The following is a 23,236-nucleotide window of genomic DNA, read 5'->3' as shown; positions in this document are numbered from 1 at the left end:
CACACACACACACACACACACACACACACAGTGTGGTTTCAGTTGGCTGAGACTGCGGTCGTGTGTGTGTGTGTGTGTGTGTGTGTGTGTGTGTGTGTGTGTGTGTGTGTGTGTGTGTGTTTTTGACAAAGGCCTTAATGGGTGAAAGCTTTATTTCTTTGTGACAGTCTTTTTGTTGTGCCTATCTGCGACTCAGCATCTCCACAATTTGGTGAGTAGTCCTTTTCATAATATTGTTACATGTACTTTTGAATGTCTGTGGGAACACATACACATGCACACCACCTCCCACAATTTCATTGTTCATCTCTTTCATCTTCTCTTTAGCTTAATTAATCAATATAATTTCATGAGTTTCTTCATTTCCCTTTTTGTTTTGTACAAAGTTTGTTTGATGTTCTTCTCTGGGCCACAGATAATAGTTTAAACATATCAAAGTGGAAGATAGTGAGGTTCTGGAGTGATGTTGGCTTCTGTAAGTCATTAGTTATGTATTTCAAATTTTTTTATTGATAGAAATAACTTAATTTCGTAACGTAATGTGAGCCTTGGTAGATGTTTTGTTTGCTATAGTGTGGCAGCCGGTAGATGCTACGTTTGAAAATGCCTTGTGGCTTTTGTAAATTTAATGTGAGTGTAGAATGACTCAGACTGCTATGAATAGGGTTGACAGTGTTAGAATTTTTTACCCTGAATCCCTAGACCTTTATCAGACTCCACATTCCCCCTTTAAAGCAAGATATTATGGAAGGAGCCAATGATAGTTGAGACCGCAGGAAAAAAGGCCCTATGAACATGTATTCGGAAATGGGTTTTTGCCATGTTAGATGACACTGATGAATGACTGTTCCTCTGACCATGTGCCATGCGTACCTTATGTGATTGATGCTGTGTACTGTAAGCAGCAAAATGAGACTGTATTCATGCTGGGAACAAGCCGAGGTGATGATTGTGTATGGCCAAGCAGATGAAGAGTTGAGAGGCAGCACGACTATACCAAAACAAGTACCTTCACACACATCATACAACATTTCAAGCTGTTTTTGGGCATTTGTGTGATCATGGGTCCCTTCAGACAGATTAACGTGCAGGGAGCAGCAGGCTGTGCTTACACCAGAATTGGAAGACTAGGTTCTATAGGATATTGAGACAAACCCTAGTACAAGCTCCAGTCAGGTGTCCCGCCAACATGATGTAAGCCAAAGTATGATTGTGTGTGTGCTGCATGACAATTGCTACTATCCCTATCACATGCAACAAGTGCAAGGACTATAGCAGTGGACTTCACCATACGGGAAGGATCTTGTCAATTGTTTTTGCACCAGACCATCAAATTTATGGGATTTCTGTCATCAGTCCCTCTTTACCAACAAGGTAATCTTTATCAGAAATGGCATCCTCAATCCTCATCTGCATGATCCTCATCTGCATGATCATCATCTGAGGTCTGTTGACAGTCTTGGAGGAATGGTTGAGGTGTCTCACATACTTGGGCCAATTGTTATTCCACACAGCTCAATGGAGGACCATACCTGGACTTCCTGTGGAATACTCTGTGGGCTGCTTGAGAATGTGCCTTTGGTGATATGACAGGTTATGTGGTTTCAGCATGATGGAGCACCACCCCATTTCTGCATTACAGTTTACCAACAGCTCATCAACGTGTTCCCCGGACATTGGATATGACGCAGAGGTCCTGAAGCATGGCCTGCTAGATCACCACACTTAAACCCCCTGGGGGCAACTGACAAGCATGGTGTATGCTGAATGGGTTTCTGACATGTAAACACTTCAACAGTGTGTTCACAACACTTGTGACACTATTCGGAGAGGGGCCAGAACGTGTGAAAGAGTGCGCCAATCCGTGATGCAACATGCGAACGCATGCATTGCATTGCATGAAGGCCACTTTGAACATCTGTTGTGACGTAGATGTGAGACAGGTCTGTACCGTGTTCCGGGATGATTTGTTGTTATTGCAAGCACACTGTCCATTTCCAGACACATGTTCATAGGACCTTTTTTCCTCCATTTCCAATCAGGAAACCAGCCCTGTAGTTTGTCAGTTTTAAAAACGTTCTCTCTAGGTGCCTGCGTGAATTAAATAAGTCAGAGTCAGCAGGGAGCAGTTAGTGAGAGGTAATTTTGAAAACTTGCGAAGCAAGATATTTGGGAAATAATTATCAGTTAACCAGAAACAAAAATAGTGTAGACCAGAAGTAAAACTGTAACTGTGGGAAAGTTGGGCAAAATGGTGGAGTATAGTGGACAAACATTCTGGAGAAGAAATGGAAATAGTGCAGGCAAAACTTGTTTACTCAAGCAGGAGTCACACAATTGTTGCTCTGTAATTCTAGTTTCGGTCATGAACCATGTTATAATCGTATTACTGCCAATTGAATTAACATCTTTTTTAATAAAACCTCACATTTCAGTTCATTATTGTGACAGAGTTGTGCTTTAAAATTATTTTTGTGCGGTGTCAATGTCTTCAGCAGTAGACCATCCTTAATATCATAAAAGTAAAGAACATTGCCTGCATTCAACTCTGTAGTAGTGCATGCTGACATTAAAAACTAGACAGTAGCTGCATACCAGCTGGTATAAGTTGTGGGTACTCCCTTCATGCTCTGCCTTTGGTGTGTGTGTCGCTAGTGATAAATCTGGATGAGGCGACCAAAGGCAAAACTGTCATGAAAGGTAAGAGGAGCACAACATGTGGGATGGATCTCATTTTGGTACATAACATTCTGAGATCATAGTTGTTGTGTGGAAGTCATTCTGTTCATTTATACTGATATGATTTAAATTATTTCTCATCCTTGTTCTGGTAGTAGCTAAGATAGCATAGGAGGTTTTTTTGTGTTTCCCCAGATCGAGTAATGGTAAGAAAGCAGGCAGAGTATCTGTGTAGCAAATTGGCATTGTATCTCACACGATTATGAAAAATGCCAATGCGATATGGATTCCGTTAGTAGGTCCAAATGGCAACTGTTGCAGTAATATTCTTTCTCAGTGGACAAGTACAAAATTATGGAGGGAGGTGCCATGCGACCCAAGAGGACCGAATGAAACAGGTTAGGTTGTTCCAGGAAATATCTACAGTGCCTTAAAAATCAGCACTAGGCAAAATGTCAACAGTTTTAGATTTAATAAAGTTCATCCCAAGCTGCATATGAGGGAATTAAGGTAAAGGCTGCTGCTGTGAAAGATAAGTTATCGGTGAGAGGGAAATGGAGGCATACGAGTAGGACTGCTTTTATGTTTGAGCTGATTGTGGACTGTTCAGCCAAGACCAAGCCCTACAAGTGGAGAATGCAAAGGGTTTCACATAACTGCTGATTATCCAGATGAGAATGTGGTTGGTACAAGTTTTGTCAGACTTGGCAGTGCTTTGCCATAAGAATACAGCTTTTGGAGAATGGGTTGCAGCTGTTATTTTGTCTAACCTGTGGCACATTGAGTTTGCACTTTGACTCCTCCATCGGTAAAGCAAACAACGCGGCTAGGTATGCTTATCTTCTGAATAGACTCAGTAGGAAGACATGTAGTAGTAGTAGTAAGTTGAGTGGATTCAGATGTGAGGTTCTGGAAGGAGCACATTAGTTTGAACCATAGAGACATACATGATACCAGACTGCATTTTCAGAAGTGTCAGTTTTTCTACAAATTGTGATTGTCGAGTTGGATAACCGTGGTCCTTTTATCCAGTTGGAAAATATTAATTGTCAGCTCTGTTGTAATGCTTACTTACAATTCGACAGTTATAGTTGAGGTCATATTGTGTAGGTACCTGTTGAAAAAAGTGCAGATATTCTTAAAAAAAAAAAAAACACACAATCCTGTAGTGTGTGTTAGGGCTGAAGGTAAAACAGTAGTTGTCTGGCTTCTTATTATGAATCCTCTAAAGTTGTTCATAAATGAAAGCAGCTTCTTAAAACTAACAATGGAAACTCCAGTTGGGAATATCAACAATATTAGCAAAAGGATAGATCGCTACACATCATAAAGGAGACATGTTGAGTTGTAGGCAGGTACAACAGGAAGACTGTTGCACATTATAGCATTGATCAGAGCCACCTTCATCAAAGACCACATTCACATAAGCAAGTGGAATTCCCATTGGAGCTGCTGTTCGTGTGTGTGACGTGTGGCTGGCTTGTGTGAATGTGTGTGTTTTTTCTTCGTTGAAGGTGGTTTTAGCGGAAAGCTATAATGTGTAACAGTCTATTCATTGTGCCCATCTGCAACTCAGCAGTTGTCTTTTTAGTGAGTAGCAATCTATCCTTTTCCAAGTATTGGTGATAAAGCAGCTGCTTAGTTAGGTCAAAGACTGATTGAATTTAGGATTATAACTACCATTAATGTTCTTAATTTTTTTCATATAGCAGATGTGGCTGAGCAAAATTGACCTCACATAAGAAGATTCTTCTAACTGTAATGTTAATGTTGTTTGCTCCTGCTTTGGAAATCTGATGAGTAGGCTTCTGTTTAGTTTTGCTGAAGTGGTGTGTAGGAAGAAGGAGTTGATGGGTTAGGCGGAAAACTGAACATGCTGAAACCTTCAGTCTGCTTTGACCCGTGTTACCATCAAAGTGATAGATGTAAAGCCCTTGTCAGAATGTGATGTTTGTAAATGTCTTGGCATAACAAGAATTGTAGTTATACTCATGACATTATTTTTATTGGCTTACCATCTTACAGCCAAACTGTCACCATTTATTCTGACCATGTAGGTGGGCCACGCTACACATCAGTAAGTCATTGCAAGATTTCGTGTTGACATTCCTCAGCTTGTGCAAAACGCAGCAAAATTGTCCTATTCCAATCTAAGGTAAACATTGGGCTACACAACAGAAGAGTCTGTTACCGCATCCTACATTCCAGAAAATAATATACAGGCAAAAAATTATCAATGTTCTGTTCTTGTTTGTGCCTGTCTGGTCTTGCACACCACATCATTAAAGTTACAGGTCAAAGCTGATGTTTAATTATCATTGATTAGGTAATCTATAAAGGCCTGCTACTTTTTTGCAAATAATATGTAATCTGTTGCTGTAATACATATTTACTTCACATGAAATGCAAACATAAGCATGATGAAGAAAATCATCTGTGTGAACAGTGGCATACAACATACTCTTTGTAGCAGGTTGGGTGTGGACAGGTGAATTAGGTCCTTTGTCATTTGGAAAAAATGTAGAATGGGTTCATTCTAAATATGGTTGGTACTCCAAGAATGGGCAACTGCAGAGCAACAACATATGAGTGTAGCTACAGAAGTGGAAAACCATAATAGCAAAAGAAGTTAATGCATTATATAGTTAACTGTTGCAAGAAAGGGGAGAGACAGAAAGGTGCAGTAGCAATTGCTGGCAAGAGTGGAAGGAATTTGGGAGTTATGTACTTGAGAGGAATGCAGCATGTATAGCACATGCTTTTACAAGAGACAAAGTAGATTGAATTGACATGATAAATGTGCAAACAACTGGAAAAAGTGGAAAAAAATTAAATTACCGGAAAGAGTCCATTCAACTTAATGTACCTGGCAGCTAGACTTAGAAATGAATTTAACAATATGCAGATTAAACAGCAAACATGCAGAGTGGGTTTACAGTGACAGAACTAAAGCTGTGAAACCTTTGGAGGGATGAACTGACAGTAGTGAGGGCACTGGATTCACAGTGGTAGGACCGGGTTCTAATTCTTGGTCAGCCATTCCTAGTTAAACTTCCTGTGCTTTAAATCACTTTAAGTATCCATTAATTGAGGATAGTTTCCTTGAATAGACTGGTGAAAATCGTTATTGATTCTTGTTTGCATGAGTTAGGGATCATTCTAATGAATATGCCAGATACAAGACAAACTGATCCCTTTTAAATTGAAGTACTTATATCAGTTGCAAGGGGTTTAAGATGAAGTATGTCTTCTACCATTTCAAGTGACAGATGTATGACAAAACGTAACAAACTGACAGACACCCTTCACTTTTGTCGTTTTAACCTGTGATAGTCTCTTTTAGAACCCAGTTATTGTCACTTGTGGCTGCTGACTGTGACGGCAGTTGTTTTCCAAAATTGATGCGGCGGGCCCGGTGCCCGCACGGCTAGGTATGCTGTGCATCTTGCACCCGTGACCTGGCCCAAATCGAATATGTCACTATCGCACATCTCACCCATCCACACTGGACTGTCAGTCCGGTGACCATTAAGAGATCAGATTTCGTCCCAGTTAAGTGACTTGTCCACCTGTTCCATTTGCCTTGGTGAGAGGACAACACAGTAGCTGTCTTTATACTGTTTGCAAGTGAAGTAAAGGTGGTAAAAGTTTTAGAAATGTTAGTTCAATTTGCAACTTTGATAGATGAAAAATATACATTTGAAAGTTAAGCACAGCACCATTTCAACTGTCAAATGTGTAATACCGATAGAACAAATCCAAACATTTGGAATCAATCATGGTACTTATTCAGAATAGTAGAAACGTCAGGTCACTGACAGGCACTCAGAAAAGAATAGAGACTTCAATACCGTAGCTTTAGACACATTCTTTAATGAGCAGTAGTACATGCCTGTTGACAATTAAGTATGTCTGCTATCCAGCGAGTTGTCTCCTTTACTTAAAAATTATTTACATTCTACCAGAATTCTCCTTATTGGGATTTTTCTGTTGCTTATTGCTTATTTCACCTCTATATTACCTGTTAATGTTACAAGTGGCATGCTGTACCCTGTTTAAGGCAAAGGTGGAGGAAGGCAAAGGTGTACCACCTCCAGTAGGACAGTGTCTAGTAAAGACCTGCAGAGCCATCCTTCAGCTGGATAACAGGTTTAGTGTAGAAGTTTCCCCTGTGTACATTGTAGTGGTCAGAATGAGTAATTTTGTGGTTTATGCATAGAAAATAAAATTTCGTCCCAGCATGGAGTTCCATCTTGAACTTGGGGTATCTCAAACCTCTTTCAAATAAAGTTTTTTCTCTTCTGCCAAACTACAGAATTTTTCCGTTTTCTGGAAATTGCATTTATATTTCTCAGTATTTTTCCATTCTCTCCCTCCCCCTCCCTCTTCTTCCCCAAGAGTATGCAAGAATTTAACATTTTTCTCTTGCTTGGACCAATCAGTCTTTTGGATATCCTGTATCTGATTTTTCCATGTTCAGTCTTACTTCTTTTCATAAAATTTTGATTCTCCGTAAATGTCATTTTGATATTAAATCTTCCTCAATGCCAGAGTTTACTACTGACAGGAATTTCTTATTTAAAGTAGTGGTTTTAGTACTCTTATGTAGTTCAAGGAGTAGCATTCCCCCATTTTTGCTGTATTCCAATTTTTTTATGGTACAGATACCTAGTCAAATTTGGGTGAAAAGAAAATTACTGGAACAGTTTTATTAAAATAAGGGGTAGATTGGCAGGACACTTCCTGAAGCATCAAGAAAATTATTTAATGCTGAGGAGAGGGATGAAAATTAAATTATAATAGTATACCAAGGCTTGAATACTTTAAGCATGGTTGGTGGTTTAAAAGGGGGGGGAAGTGACCAAACTGTGTAAGCATGTCATGTGGGTGTAGGATGCAGGAGATATGGAAAATGAAATAGTTTGGAGAGGATAGTCACTTGGAGATTTGGAGCAAACTGTTTTTTGGACTGTTAACAGGCATGTTCTACGCTTATTTGTAGTTTTTCTGTCATGCAGCAAATAATTTTAAAATATACAAATGATAAATTCAGTTTTTAATTTGTATGTCAGTTGAATATGATAGTTGCATTTCAGCATATGGGATGTAAAGGTCACTGTGACAAATATTTTTGGTTTATTTTTTCTTACTCTTAATTTTAAATGTCGTGTTTGCTATATGTAAGAAGACAGGCCTCTGCACACACATAGCTGGGACCTGTGGCTGAAACATAGGTTGATACACAGATCAGACAATCACTACGTATGTGTAATCTTTATATGCGCTCATGCTTCAGCTGCAGATGGACGGTTGCACGATGATATTTTTTGTGTCTTGTTTCCATCCTAAAATTTCTGTTGTGTTATACCTTTCCCCCCCTTTTCATATATGTTGTTGTATGGCCAGTTTGCTGTCATTTTCTTTGCCGCTTTGTTGCTGCTCCAAATTATCTATGCTGTTATAAATTCTTCACGAGTTTCTTGCTGCATAAGATCGCAGTGTGAGCATGACATTTTGGAAAGATTCCTCCTTCTTTCCACTGTCAGGTGAAGTGCCAGTGTATCACAGATCATCTCCTTATCTAGATATCAACAGTGGGAATTTAAGTCTTGCACTGTAGTGAAGAGCAGATGGCGAATGTGGATTGCCAACTTTGTAAACAGTCAGATGGGTCACTTTTAAACTGTTGTGGAGTGGCTCTTAGGAGATTTAAATGACCGCAACCGATACATGGGTAAGGAAGCAGACTGTATTGCACTAGTGCTTTGCCAGAAGATAGAAAGAGGGAGGAATCTTCCTGAAAATCAAACGGTCGTTGTGATGTTATGTGATGAGAAACCCTTCAAGATTTTATTGCGTTGACACACAGTGAAAACATTTAGGTACATTATCTGTGTGGTGTCCAAACTCAAAGTACTTCCCAATCAGTATAGGAAAATTTTATTGATGTGAAAAATAAGCTTTGAGGCTGTGTTAGTTTGGAGGAAGTCTGGTTGTAGGAGGAGCCACTGCCTGAAATGATTCAGGGTAGAATAACCAAACAAATTCATCTGATTCGATGGAAGATTGCCAGACTTAGATGTAGTGAAAGAATCTTCTAAGAAGTGTAATTCATAATTAACGTACAAGAGGTCACTTATGTAACCCTTGTTCATCACTCTAAGACATTTACCAAGTTGGATGAGTGGAAGAGACTGAAAAGATAGACAGAACAGCTGTTAAATTCGTGATAGGTTTGTTTAATTAGCATGTATCATGTAGGTGCTCAGTGAACTTCAATGGGAGACACTACAAAAAGGAATGTTACATGTCATGCAGGGCCTTACTCAAAAATATTCAGAGAGCCCAAATTGCAAAAATGAGTATAGAAATATACTATTTCCAGTATGCACACATGTTGTGGGGTGGGGATTTGCATCAGTACATAGCTGATTTTCTGCGAATAACAGTACGCAGTGAAGAATGATGAATGCTTTGGCCAGCTGACAACTTGTATCCGTGAGAACACTGCTGCTGTTGCTAAATTTATTTTCTTGTATGTTTCGCCTAGAGCAATTATGATTCCACAGGGACCGATAGTGTCATCGCCACAAATGTAACTGGTATACAGAATGCTGACTAGGCCAGACCCTAAGACCGAAAAAACCTCATATTTCCAAAATCGTCAATAACGAGACTCTTCTTTGCATTAATATTAATGATTAGTGAAAAACAATGCCGCTGTCTTCATACATATTTAATGTGTTATGACTAGTTTCATTCTTTTAGAACTCCATCAGAATGCTGAGCCCAGCCAGTAATGTGCTATAAAAGGTCTGGCTGTCATGTGTAACGTTACACACACACACACACACACACACACACACACACACACACACACACACACACTCTGGAAACGAAGACCACAGAAGTATTCTGCTGATGTCTAAGTAGAAGTAGGTGAGCAGTAAGTGCGTTCAGCACAGTATGCTGGGTGCACTAGAACTTAGACCTTTGCTGTCTTGATATTAGTTCAACTCAGCAGCCTGGCGATGATCTAAAAAAAAACTATGACATAATAAGTATGTGTTAATACAGCTGTGGTGGTTTTCATTAGTCTCAACCAGCTTTGGAGATCAACACAATCAAGAATATTGCAATGTTTGCATTGTTTGGTAATAATTGCATTGTTCACAAAGAATTCGAGCCCTCACGAAGTATTGTTATTAAGGAATTATACCAGCAAGTGTTAAAATGCTTATTTTGCTTGAATCCAATGAATATTCATTTTTTTCTCTTCTCTCTCCATACCGTGCAGTAATTCCATACATATCTCAGCAAAATTGTATTATCAGTTCCTTTTCGAAAAGTAAGTTTGAACACAGTAGTGTCCGCCTTATATACAAAATTTCTCACCATTGTATTATTTCCTCCACCTGAAACTTAAAATGTAAAATTCCCTCAGTAAATTAGACTCAACTGAGGAGATCGAGAAGGCTGTCATCACCAAATTTTGTACAGTTTTGAAGAAAGACTGCTCGCAGTCTTGCGAAGAATTTGTTGTACAAGCCACAGTGGAAGTACAATGAGAGGAAAGACAAACCAAAAAATACATAGTTTCATCTGGCGGAAATGTTATGGAAAGTGTTTTCTGTGATAGCAGAGAGCTTAATTTCCTAGCATATGATAGAACAGCAGCTGGTAAAAACTACCCAAATCTTCTGGACAAACTGAATAAAAACATTTACACTGTGTTTTGGTGAAGTGAAAAGCATTTGTTATGAACAAAACTCTGCAAAATACATTAGTATGTGCATTTGGTTATCAATAACTTGTGAGAACACGAAAGAAAAAGTCTCTGCCACAGTAAAACATGATAGGCTACCATTACAGGATAATGTACAAACGGTCTAACATAACCGTGTAATGTAAAATTAAGAATTGAATCAAGGAAACCCACTTATGATGGCACAGATGTTGAAAAATGTTTGGGTTACATGGAGAAAAAAAAAAAAATATCGAGAATTATGTGCCCATTCATTGGTAATGTGAAAATCCAGTGAAGAATATTAGATGTGAACGGCCATAATTGTGTTATTGGTTCGAGAAGTGTGGTGATAACTTATAAAAGTACTAACCACCTCATTTTCACGTCAAGCTTGACTTCTCAGTCTTTCGATCTCTTTAAATAAGTCATTTTCATGCATAGTGTGCTTTTCTTTTTAATTTTTTCCGTGTGATGTAAATACCTTATTGGGAAGGATATTTGTGGATACATTCCAAGTATTTTTGTGTAAGGGAAGGGTGATCTCCATTCCCTCATTACAGAGTAATGATGTAATTGTGATTTATTACATTTGTTTTTTTAAAATACTTTCAAAACAGTAAAAAAGCCAATCAAAGGCAGCGTGTTGCGGTCGTTATTGTGTTATTGCTGCGGGAACAGCTCGTGCCACTCTTCCGTTGCATTCGGTGAACCCTCACATGAGGTGCAAGTTGGCCAGCTCTTCACCAGTTAATCAGTGCATACTGCCTTGTACTGTTGGCAATGTATAACTAATACTATTGGGGAAAAAAACCTAAGGCAGAACTGAGCAGTACTGAATGGAAGCTTGATGGCAAAGTGTAAATTGGGCATTACTGTCGTCAACAGCAAGTACCGTGTGCAACTGGAACAAGTTCGCTTGCTAACAAGACACAGTGTGTATCATTGACATTTACACTCCTGTGCAGGTAGTTTCAGTGCGATAGTCACAAAACTAAATGGGGATAAGAAATCAAATGACATACAATTACTCAGTAATGAGCCAATGGAGACCACTGGCTCCTTATACGAAAATACTCTGAAAATATCCCCGAACAACTTTGGGTTCAACTGTTGTATATGTCCCTTGATTAAATAGCAATTCCTGTTCCTTGTGGTCTGTTGATCTCCGGTGCTACTTAATGGTTACTAGACAAAAACTTGTAAAACCCTCACTGCAATTAGTTGCACCGGTGTCCGTGGGAATGGGAAGGGGCAAGGGATGAGGCAAGATGGGGCATTTGCCTCCTCCTGGAATGTGTGTATAGAATTTTTATTCATTACAGAATTTTTGCTCATGTCAACCTATGATTGCCTGTGACTTTACTAAATTTTATGTTTAACATTGCTGTGTGCACTGTAAAATACTGTGACTTTACACTGGCATGACAAAAGTCACAGGATAGTGATATGTACATGTACAGATAGAGGTATTATGTACACAAGGTGTAAAAGGGCAGTGTATTGGTGGAGCTGTCGTATGTATTCTGGTGATTCCTGTAAAAAGGTTCCCGACACGATTATGACTGCACAGCGGGAATTAAGACTTTTAATGCATAATTTTACGTGGAGCTAGATGCACGGGACGTTCCATTTTGAAAATTGTTGGGGAATTCAGTGTTGCACAACCCACAGTGCCAAGGATGTGCCATTAATACCACATTTCAGAGGTTAACTCTCTCATCTCTCACCATGGGCAACAACCGAGAGCAGTGGCATTTGCATAGAGTTGTCAGTGCTAACAAACAAGCAACACTGCATGAAATAACTTCATAAATCAATGTGTGACATACGGCAGACGCTTCCGTCAGGGCAGTGCTGTGAATTTTGGAATTAATGGCATATGGCAGCAGATTACTGATGTGAATGCCTTTGCTAACAGCATAACATTGCGTGCAGCACTTCTCCTGGGCTCGTGATAGTAAAGTTTGGACCTGAGACAACTGGAAAACTGTTGCTTAGTCAGATGAGTACCGATTTAAATAGGTAAGAGCTGGTGGTAGGGTTTGAGTGTGACGCAGACCCAGCGAAGCCATGGACCCAAGTTTTCGACAAGGTACTGTGCAAGCTAGTAGTGGCTCCATAATTGTCTGGGCTGTGTTTACATGGAATGGATTGGGTCCTGGTTATGTTTGGCTACGTTGAGACCATTTTCAGCCATTCCAGAACATCATGTTCCCAAACAACAATAGAATTTTTATGAGTGACAAGGCCACAGTTGTTAGAGATTGATTTGGAGAATGTTCTGGACAGTTCGAGTGAATAGTTTGGCCACCCAAACCGTCTGACATGAATCCCATCGAACAATTATGGGTCATAATTGAGAGGTCAGTTCGTGCCCAAAATTATGCACTGACAACACTGTCGCAATTGTGGACAGCTGTAGAGGGAGCATGGCTAAGTATTTCTGCAGGGGACTTCTGACAACTTGGTGAGTCCATACAACTTTGTGTTACTGCACTGTGCCGGGCAACAGGAGGTCCGACACAATATTAGAATGTACTTCACGACTTTTGTCACGTTTGTGTGGCAGTCACTATATATTTTGGATTTTATTTTTGCTGTGAAGCTGTTCATGGGAAATGGCGCCAACTCCTTGGCCCAATGTTGGTTTTGGTGCTTTTCTGCGAACTTTCATAGAATTGGGCCAAAATAATGTTCTCAATATTTTCTGTGGCACTTTATCGAGCTGCAAAAATGGACCGATATGACACCGTGATGTGTGGAACCCCAGCACAACTTGAATATGGCAACCATATTTGTGGCTGCAGTCTGCACCAATACCCTTAAGCAAAAAATGAAAAAGGGCTGGAAACAACACACTATATCCAGTAATGTGATCATCTGTGAAGTTCTGTAGGTAACAGTTTGTTGCAGGATGGCATTAAGAGTTCGACAAGTACCCCCCACCCCGAGGAGTATCTTCTGTTGACTATTTCTGTTAGTGTTCGACACTATTTTGTCATTCTTTGTCTTTTTGATGTTCAGCTGCAACCTAACTTTAAGAGGACATGAAAAAATATTTTTTGTAATTATTTTCTAGTTGTTTTCATAACTTGTTGGATACTTTGGGTTTAATCATAATTGCAATTAATTTCAGGTTTTTTACACAAAAAAGTGACATCCATTTTCATATTAATAATAAAAAAGATGCACTTCATACATAGTGTCTAAGTACAGTTATTAACTGCTGGTGAGTCTTTCAGGTTGTATGGCTAAGCTCCACCAGAGTTGCACTGGCCGAAATGTTAGGAACAGAAATGTTTTGTGGTTCACGGCCATACAATCCAGAAGACTCGCCAGCAGCTAACACATCCAGTAATGAAAACATTAATTTTATGATTACCTTTGTTGTTTGTGTATCAAAGTAATTTACCACAAAATACTAAATGGATGTCATTCATTTGAGATGCAGTAGGATTTGTGCGTGTATTTTCATATTTTGTGGGCATGACATGTTTGCTAACTGACCAAATCAGTCATGCCGAAATTGATGATTTTAGAATCTTTACTTCTCTTCGCAAAATTTTTATAGTTGTCCATACTTAGTTGTACACATTTTGTGTGCCAACATGCAACTGTAATATTTTGGCTGGTCAGCATAGTTTTAAGACAACTTCGTTGGAAATACTGAAACTATTTGCGCAGCATGATAAAAAAAGGGAAATGGAATAGATGTTATCCCTTATGACAAAACAGTGTTGTAATTCTAATCTGTGAATATAAATGTAGAGAAGTAATTTAGAGCCAGATGCCATGCATGTTAAGTCTTTGAGTAAGGCTGAAGCATCATGTGTGAGAAAGTTGATGACTGTTCATGTTCTTTTCACAGAAGTATGGCCTATTGAAAACTTAAGTCTTTGCGCTATTGCTCACTCCTTACCAAAGGATTTGCTTGCATTGTGATAATAGACTGCTTGTTGGGAAGAAGTGATTGAGTGACGGGCCGCATTGCTTAAGACTCTCTGTTCTTGTTGAAGAGGATGGTGATTCATATTTCTGTACCATCTCAGGATTAAGTTTCCTGTGGTTTTCCCAAAAGGCATAAGGCAAATGCCTGGGATAATTTCTCTGATATGCTTCCTTGATTTGAGTTTAGACCCTGTCTAACGACCTCTTTCTTGATGTGAGAGATGTATACTTGCTATTTTGCTTTTGTTTTAGAAGTGGTGGTTTCTCACAGTGTTGAACTGCAAAAGGGATTGCGAAAAAATTTCTGTACAGGCTTGCGTCCTTGTCTAGTGTTGAGAATGTATTTTTGCATTCTGGTGCAGAACTCTATAAAAGGTTGCCAGTGGCATCAGGCAGGAAGTTGAACATTCACCAATATGTAAAAACCAAAGGAAGAGAATACCTCAGTAGCTCCGCCTACAATTTATCAGAATACTTGGATTGGAAAGTGTAATTTCTGTATAACTCATTATCTACATTTGCACGATTCCTCTGCAGTTCATGAGTAAATGCTTGGCAGAAGGCTCATCAAACTACCTTCAAGCTATTTCTGTACTGTACCACTCAAACAGCATGCAGGAGAAACAGACACTTAAATCTTTTCATGCGAGCTCTAATTTCTCTTATTTTATTACGATGATCATCGCCCCCTCCCTCCTATGTAGACGGGCACCAACAAAATATTTTAACGCTCTAAGGAGCAAGATGGTGATTGGAATTTCATGAGATCATCTTGCTGCAATCAAAAATGCCTTTGTTTTAATGATTGCCACCCCAATTTATGTATCATATCCACGGCACACTCTCCCTTGTTTCACTACAATACAGAATGAGCTGCCCTTATTTGAACTTCTTCAATGTCCTCTGTCAGTCCTATCTGAAGCAGCTCTCACGCTGCACAGCAATATTCCAGAAACAGGTGGACAAGTGTAATGTAAGCAGTCTCTGTAGTAGCCATGTTGCATTTTCTAAGTGTTCTGCCAATAAATTATAGTCTGATTTACTTTCTCCACACCATTATCCATGTGATTGTTCCAGTTTGTTATTTGTAATTATAATCCCTAAGTATTTGTTGAATTTACAGCCTTTAGATTTGTGTTTTTTATCCTATAACCAAAATTTAGTGAATTACTTTCAGTAATCGTGTGGATGACTTTGCACTTTTCATTATTTAGCATCACAACCCACACAGACATCTGCAAACCATCTAAGAGTGCTGCTCAGGTTGTCTGCTAAACCATTTATGTAGATCAGGAACAACAAGGACATATAACACTTCCTTGGGAATTGTCAGATATTGCTTCTGTTTTACTCAATGACTTCCTGTCAGTTACTACAAACTGTGACCTTTTCGACAGAAAATCATGAATCCAGTCAAATTGTGTGCCTACTCAAGAAAGCCAATTTTTGAGCCATATAATAACCTTCAAATTAAATTCTTTGATGAGAGTAATTGTATACGTAATAAAAAGTATAGCTACTGAGATCTGTGTAAGCTCTGTTTGCATTTGCATGTAGCAGTTATTACAAGACTTGGAAAAGTTGCGTTGAAGCTACACTACAATTTTGTGAAAAACTTTTGGTTTATGATTTAAAGTGGTGAAAACCACAACTTTCTTTGGAAACTGTCATTCAACACAATTTACATTGCAGTGCTGTAATATGCCACTTCTGGTTTCTGTAAGCATCTGCCCAATGTTTCAAAAACAATACCAGAGAAGGAAATTTGCTACTCACCATATGGTGGAGATGCTGAGTTGTGATAGACACAACAAAAAGATTCGCACAATCATAGCTTTTGTGTGTGTGTGTGTGTGTGTGTGTGTGTGTGTGTGTCCAAGCACGCGCGCTCATGTGCCTACTGCTGACAAAGGCCTTAATGGCCAAAAGCTATAATTGTGTGAATCTTTTTGTTGTGTCTTTCGCAACTCAGCATCTCCGCTATATGGTAAGTAGCAACTTTCCTTCTCTGGTATTGTTACAGTCCATCCTGGATTTTCCATTGTTTGATCAGTGTTTCAAAAATCTTTTTGTATGTGTCAGTCCACAGTCACTGTAAATTTCTTTCTTAATAGTAGTAATTTTCTTTATTTTGAGAAATACACAATGGTTATCTGTTCAACATATTGACCACTGTGTGACCACCAGTGGCTACAGCATAACTGCACACGTGAAACAGTGTGTCCGCTAAAGGCCACAGCAGAGTCTCACAGCTAATGCCGTGTGCTTGGGCTGGCGTGGCATCGAAACATCTGTCGCTAAGCGTATGGCAGTCCACGTATTAAAACACGATATGGGACATGTGATGTTAAATAACAGCAGTTAATTTTGTACAAGGCTTGATAAATCTATGATGATTGTAAGCAAACTAAAAAAAAGTTTAATTGCTATTTTGTACCGTGTAACCCATAGCGTAATCATGGAGGCTAGAAAAAAATTAAGACTTCATGCAAAGTGTTTGTGCCAAAATGGTGACATATTTGAAGAAAAGTAAATAATTTGGGTAAAATAACTTTGAACAGGTCAAGAATGAAAAAAGGAGGCATCTCACCACCATTACAAGATGGCTCTTCTCAAAGTAATAAGCTAAAGTGTCTATAGCTAATGATGCTGCTGTTGCAGAGACAGGTGATGAAACAGTTGGGCAATGACATAGTTGCCTGTAGTTTTCAATGAAGTGAGCACAGAACACAGCAAGCCCAGAACAGGTGCCCATGCATACACCAGTAGCCATGTAGAGATTCAGCTGCACCAACTTTTTTTTAAATTTTTGTCCATGGGCTGCAGCTGTTTGCGTACCGTGGTCGGTCAATATTAATGTTTCAGAGGCAGTTTTACAACTATTTTATCAGCCGATAGGGTTGTCGTATTAAGAAGGAGCTCCTTTTGAATAGTGACCCTTACCAACTGAAAAATGACACTGATTAATGCTTCCTTCTCGGGGGTCGATGGCAAAGCAACTTTGTCTTGAGAAATTAGTGAACACATTTGTTAGATATTTCAGTTTGGCATTAACCAGTTATGTTCAAAAGTACCAATTTGATCAACATATGAAATTCAGAACGAATTTTCACTTCACAGCAGAGTGTGCACTTTGAAACATTGACTTATTGGAGCTCTGTTGGACCTGGACCTGAACCGAGAATGTTTGCTTTTTGTGGGCAAATGCGGTACTGTGTGAGCTATCTAAGCTCGACTCACTCTCAGAACTGTCATTGCACCAGTAACTATCTCCTACCTTCCAAAGTTCTCATACATGCCTAGCAGGTCTAGTGCTTCTGGAAAAAGGATGTTTCAGAGAAATGGTTTACCCTCAATATAGGGAATTATTTCCAAAATTAATTTTCAGCCTGCAGCACTGAAACCACTCCAGAGCACAAAATTCAACGTTTTGTGCTAATATAATTTTTTTTTTTGCAGAAATATTGTTCTTACACTTTTCATCCTCCCAAAATGCTGTAAGCTCCATCTCTTAAGAAGTCGTCCCCGCCCCCAGATGTGATCATCAAATGATAAATTGTTCTCACTTGCATAGATGATTAATGGGTATCAGTATTTTGACTGACAAATTGTCATTATTTTGTAAAATAAAAATTGTTTGACCTACTTTTTGTTTTCAGAGATTGTATCTGGTAATTGGAATTGCTTTTAGATGTGATTTTTTTTTTTTTTTTTTTTCTTGTACATGTTTACATTTCTCCTTGACTCACGTACTACAGCTACACTCAGAATGGATTGCTCCACATGTTGGACCGTAACAGGAGAATCAAACCGAGGCCCGAGCGCTTCCAGACGTCTAAGGACAAATTTGACATCCTCGTCACTTGCGAGGAACGGGTCTATGACCAAGTTATTGAAGGTGAGAACCAATCACAACTTGACACTGTAATTATTGGAAAGGAATTCTCTAAGTAGATATCTTTTTACTTCATCTTGCAAATTTTATTCTAAGTTACATCATAGCAGTCTCTTTATACATTACACCAGTTACCATTATATGTGATTTATTATCTGATGTAATTGCATGATTTTATTTTGTCTTAAAATTTTTGTGTATGCCTTTTGGCTGGAGGAAAGTTCACATGTCACAAATTTCCTAATTTTAAATTCTGTGAGTTAAACATGAATTTACTTTCAAATAAAATAGCGATTGAGAAGTAAAAGGCTTTCACCAAACCATCAGATATGGTTTTGAAGACAGAGATAATCATCAAATTCAGATTTTGTTAAGCAGTATACATTTTTTTGTTCTCTGGTAACAGACAGGAACATACATGGAAATAAAACATGTTAGTCACAGAGAAAAGTGTTACTAAAAACCCACATGTAGAATAGATTCATATGGAAGGGAGAACTGGTAAGTGAATATGATGTAAAATAGCAATAATTGGGAGTCAATATAGTAAACTGCTCATGAAACTGAAGTGTGGCAGCAATTCTGGCATATCATTCTCTCATAATTGTAATGAATTAGTTCTCTTCCATTATTTGAGTTGAATAATTTCTACTTTTTCAAATAACTACTATCATATTCACACTAACAGTTACAATGGTGGCAGAAAGGGGGGGGGGGGGGGGAGAGGAGAGGAGAGAATTTTGTCACTCCTCAGATCAAAACTTCCTTTTCATCTAGAATGACCCTTGTACATTGCATAGCACTATATGCTTTACTGAGTACTACATTACATTAAATAGACTGGCCTTTTAAATATGTCCTGATTAGTTGGATGACACTTGTTGCCACTGCCCTGAAAGCCCTCACTTTCCTGTCACTTCATGGAGGATGTGATGTATCCTGCCAATGCCTGTTTCAGCACTGGAGAGCAGAACACCGACTGACAACTCAGCAGTCCACGTCATCAACATTGACATCCAGGACAATCACGAGGAGGCGACGATAGGGGCCTTCCTCGTTTGTGAGCTGATTACGATGGTGAGTCTCCGACCATAAGATCTTGTGGGTCACTGATTAATAACCTGTTGGTTCTGGTGAAATAAGTTTTGTTAGTGCTTTTTTTTCTTTCTTTAGCATTTATACTTTGTTAGTAACAGAGATTAGACCAAAGTTAATTTCAAACTGTTGGTAAATATGGGATCCTGATGTTTTGTAGCCACAGTTCAGGCTATAAGGAAAGAATAAGTCATGTAATACACGGGAAAATTGAATTCAAAGGCAAAGTAAAAGAGTACCTACTTAGTTACTCCCATGATTTATGAGACTATTTGGACTTTGAGATCTTATTTATCATAAGGCTTTGTGACACACACGAATATGTAGAATGTAGAACAATGTACATTATAAATACAATATAAAATCTTATAAATGAACATGTAGAGCATTTGAGCACTTCAGGGGTATCTGTTGAGAGGCCAGACAAATGTGAGATTCCTGAAGAGTGGCAGAAGCATTTTCAATATTTGCAGGGGCAGCAATCTGGATAACTGACTGATCTGGCCTTGTAAGATCAACTGAATCGGCATTGCTGTGCTGGTACTGCAAACGGCTGAAAGCAAGGGAGAACTACAGCTGTAATTTTTTTCCTGAGGGCACGTAGCCCTACTGTATGGTTAAATGATGACAGCTTCCTCTTAAATAAAGTATTCTAGAGGTGAAATAATTTCCCATTCAGTTCTCCAAGTAGGGTCTACTCATGAGAATGTTGTCATCAGGAGAAATAAAACCGGCATTCTATGGATTGGAATGTTAGATCTCTTAATCATACAAGTGGGTTAGAAAATTTAAAAAGGGAAATGTATAGGTTGATGTTAGATATAGTGGGAATTAGTTAAGTTCAGTAGCAGAAGGAATAATAGTTCTTTTGGTCAGGTGAAAATACATGGCTATAAATACAAAATCTAACAGGGTCAATGTAGCAGTAGGTTTAATAGTGAAGAAGAAAATAGGAATGCAGGTAAGCTACTAAGAACGGAATAGTGAACACGTAGCCAAGCATAGTGAACGTGTAGCAAAGATAGACACAAATCCAACACCCACCACAGTAGCACAAGTTTATATGCCAACTAGCTCTGTAAATGAAGAGTCTGAAGAAGTGTATGATGAGAAAGAAGAAATTATTCAGATAGTTAAGGAAGACAAAAATTTAATTGTGTTGGATGACTGGAATTGATAGTAGGGAAAGGGACAGAAGGAAAATTTTTAAGTGAATGTGGACTGGGGGAAAGGAATGAAAGAGATGCCGCTGGGTATAATTTTGTAAAGACCATAATTTAATCATTGCTGGTATTTGGTTTAACAATCATGAGAGAGACCTGGGGACACCATAAGGTTTCAGATTGATTATGTAATGGTAAGACTGAGTCTGGAACCAGATTTTAAACTGTAGGACATTTCCAGGGGCAGTTGTGGGCTCTGACAACAATTTATTGGTTATGAACTGTAGATTAAAAAAAAAGGTAGGAAATTAAGTAGATGGGACTGGGATAGGTTGAAAGACCCAGAAGTTGTTGATAGTTTCAGATAGAACTTAGGCAATGACTGACTAGGACAGGGGAAAGGAATACAGTAGACGACAAATGGGAAGCTTTGAGACATGAAACAATGAAGGCAGCAGAGGCCTTGGAAGAGCCAGAAATGACAAAATTCTTCCATTTAGTGTGCAACATGTATGAGACAGGTGAAATACCCTCAGACTTCAAGCAGAATATAATAATTCAAAGTCCAAAGAAAGTAGATGCTGACAGATGTGAAAATTACCGAACTGTTAGTTTAATGCGTCACAGCTGCAAAATATTAACAAAAATTCTTTACAGGAGAATGGAAAAACTGGTAGAAGCCGACCTCGTGGAAGATCAGTTTGGTTTCTGAAGAAATGTAGGAACACGCGAGACATTTCCGACCCTGCAAGTTCTTGTAGAAGATGGGTTAAAGAAGGGCAAGTCTAAGTTTTTAACATTTGTAGACTTAGATAAAGCTTTTGACAGTGTTGACTGGAATACTCTCATTCAAATATTAAAAGTAGCAGGGGTAAAATATAGACAGTGAAAAGCTGTTTACAACCTGCACACAAACAAGATGGTAGTTATAAGACTTGAGGGGCTTGAAAGGGAATCATTGGTTGCGAAGGGAGTGAGACCAAGGTTGGAGCCTATACACAATGTTATTCAATGTATAGATTGAGCAAGCAATAAAAGAAACAAAAGAAAAATTTGAAGTAGGAATTAAAAGTTCAGGGAGAAAAAATAAAAACATTGAGGTTTGCCAATGACACTGTAATTCTGTCAGAGATAGCAAAGGACTTAGAGCAGTTGAATCGAATGGACAGTGTTTTGAAAGAAGGATATAAGATGAATGTCAACAAAAACAAAATGAGGATAATGGAATGTAGTCAAACTAAATCAGATGATGCTGAATTAGGAAAGGAAACATTTAAAGTAGTAGGTGAGTTTTACTATTTTGGCAGTAAAATAACTAATAATGGTGGAAGAAGGGAGGACAAAATGTAGACTGGCAATGGCAAGAGAAGTGTTTCAGAAGAGGTATTTGTTAACATTGAATGTAGATTTAAGTGTTAGGGAGTCTCTTCTGAAAGTATTTGTATGGCGTGTAGCCATGTATGGAAGTGAAACATGGATGATAAACAGTTTAGACAAGAAGAGAATAGAAGCTTTCATAATGTGGCACTAGAAAAGAATGCTGAAGATTAGGTGTGTAGATCACATAACTGATGAGGAGGTACTGAGTAGAATTGGGGAGAAAAGAAATTTTTTGTACCACCTGACTAGGGATCGGTTGATAGGACACATTCTGAGATATCAAGGGATCACCAGTTCAGTGTTGGAGGTAAGTGTGGGGGATAAAAATTATAGAGGGAGACCAACAGAGGAATAAATAGTTTCAGAAGGATGTAAGTTGCAGTAGTTATTCGGGGATGAGAAGGCTTACACAGGATAGAGTAGCAAGGAGAGCTGCATCGAACCAGTCTTTGGGCTGAAGATCACATACAAACTTCGGAGTTGCGAGAAGAAAGTCTTCTGGTATATCATTGTGTGATCTTTTGGGCATTCGTCTGTGATGTGTCTGATGGTCTATGGTTTTCCACAGCCATAAAGTGGGGATGGTTGCGAACCCCATCTGTGAGAAGAAGAAAGGGGGGGGGGGGGGGGGGATTGCACATCTGCCATGTTGGACTCTGATTCTGTATAGCATTAATGATATTTCGTGTGACAAGTCTAAACCTAATGGATTTTGTGTGGTACACAACATATTGGTATATTGTTGTACTGTTGATTCTGGAGTCCATGCATTAGTAACTCATCTTCCACTGTGACCCTTGCTGTTATTGTTGGTGGTCTTCTAGAGTGGAATTGGTTATGGTTCATGTTATCAACATCTTGATGGATTGGTAGATTTTTATTACCCATGATCTTCTTGTACACGTTTGTTAGAGCACTTAAGCAATGTAGGGGGAGGAATGTGGCTTATACTGGCAGCCATTCCATAAATATTGATTTAATAATCCCAGCAGTTATTCTCATGACCTTATTTAGTTGGGAATCTTGTCTTTCGTGCTTATTGGCTGTTTAGCCAAAGTGGGGCACAATATTCAGTGATAGAGAAGATAAAACCCATAGCAGAAGAATGTAAGGTAGATGCTCCAGGTTGTACCATATAGCTTTTTAGTGATGTTCCTCGTTTTCAGTTTTTCGCCTGTTTTTGTTAAATGCTCACAGAAAGATTTCTGTCAAGGTTTACACCCATCTATTTTGATGTTTTATTAAGAGTGAATGTAATGTTTTCAAACTGTATGTCTACTTTTCTTCCAGGAAGTTTATTTTATTTAGATGGAAGCTCAAAATCTCTGT

The 23,236-nt window shown here is 38.7% G+C and overlaps 1 protein-coding gene across 1 annotated transcript in view; it reads left to right on the top strand.

Moving 5' to 3' along the window:
- Nucleotides 1-23,236, top strand: part of LOC124720018 (RNA polymerase II subunit A C-terminal domain phosphatase SSU72) — a 49,269-nt gene that overhangs the window by 12,056 nt on the left and 13,977 nt on the right. The window contains exons 3-4 of the mRNA XM_047245266.1: nt 18,133-18,272; nt 19,228-19,346. Coding sequence (XP_047101222.1) covers nt 18,133-18,272; nt 19,228-19,346 — 259 coding nt within the window. The remainder of the gene's footprint in view (nt 1-18,132; nt 18,273-19,227; nt 19,347-23,236) is intronic.

The sequence above is a fragment of the Schistocerca piceifrons genome, chromosome 11, assembly GCF_021461385.2.
Source record: "Schistocerca piceifrons isolate TAMUIC-IGC-003096 chromosome 11, iqSchPice1.1, whole genome shotgun sequence".
Classification (NCBI taxonomy): domain Eukaryota; kingdom Metazoa; phylum Arthropoda; class Insecta; order Orthoptera; family Acrididae; genus Schistocerca; species Schistocerca piceifrons.
The sequence above is the reverse complement of the archived record's forward strand: the minus strand, read 5'-3'. Positions and strand labels throughout refer to the sequence as shown.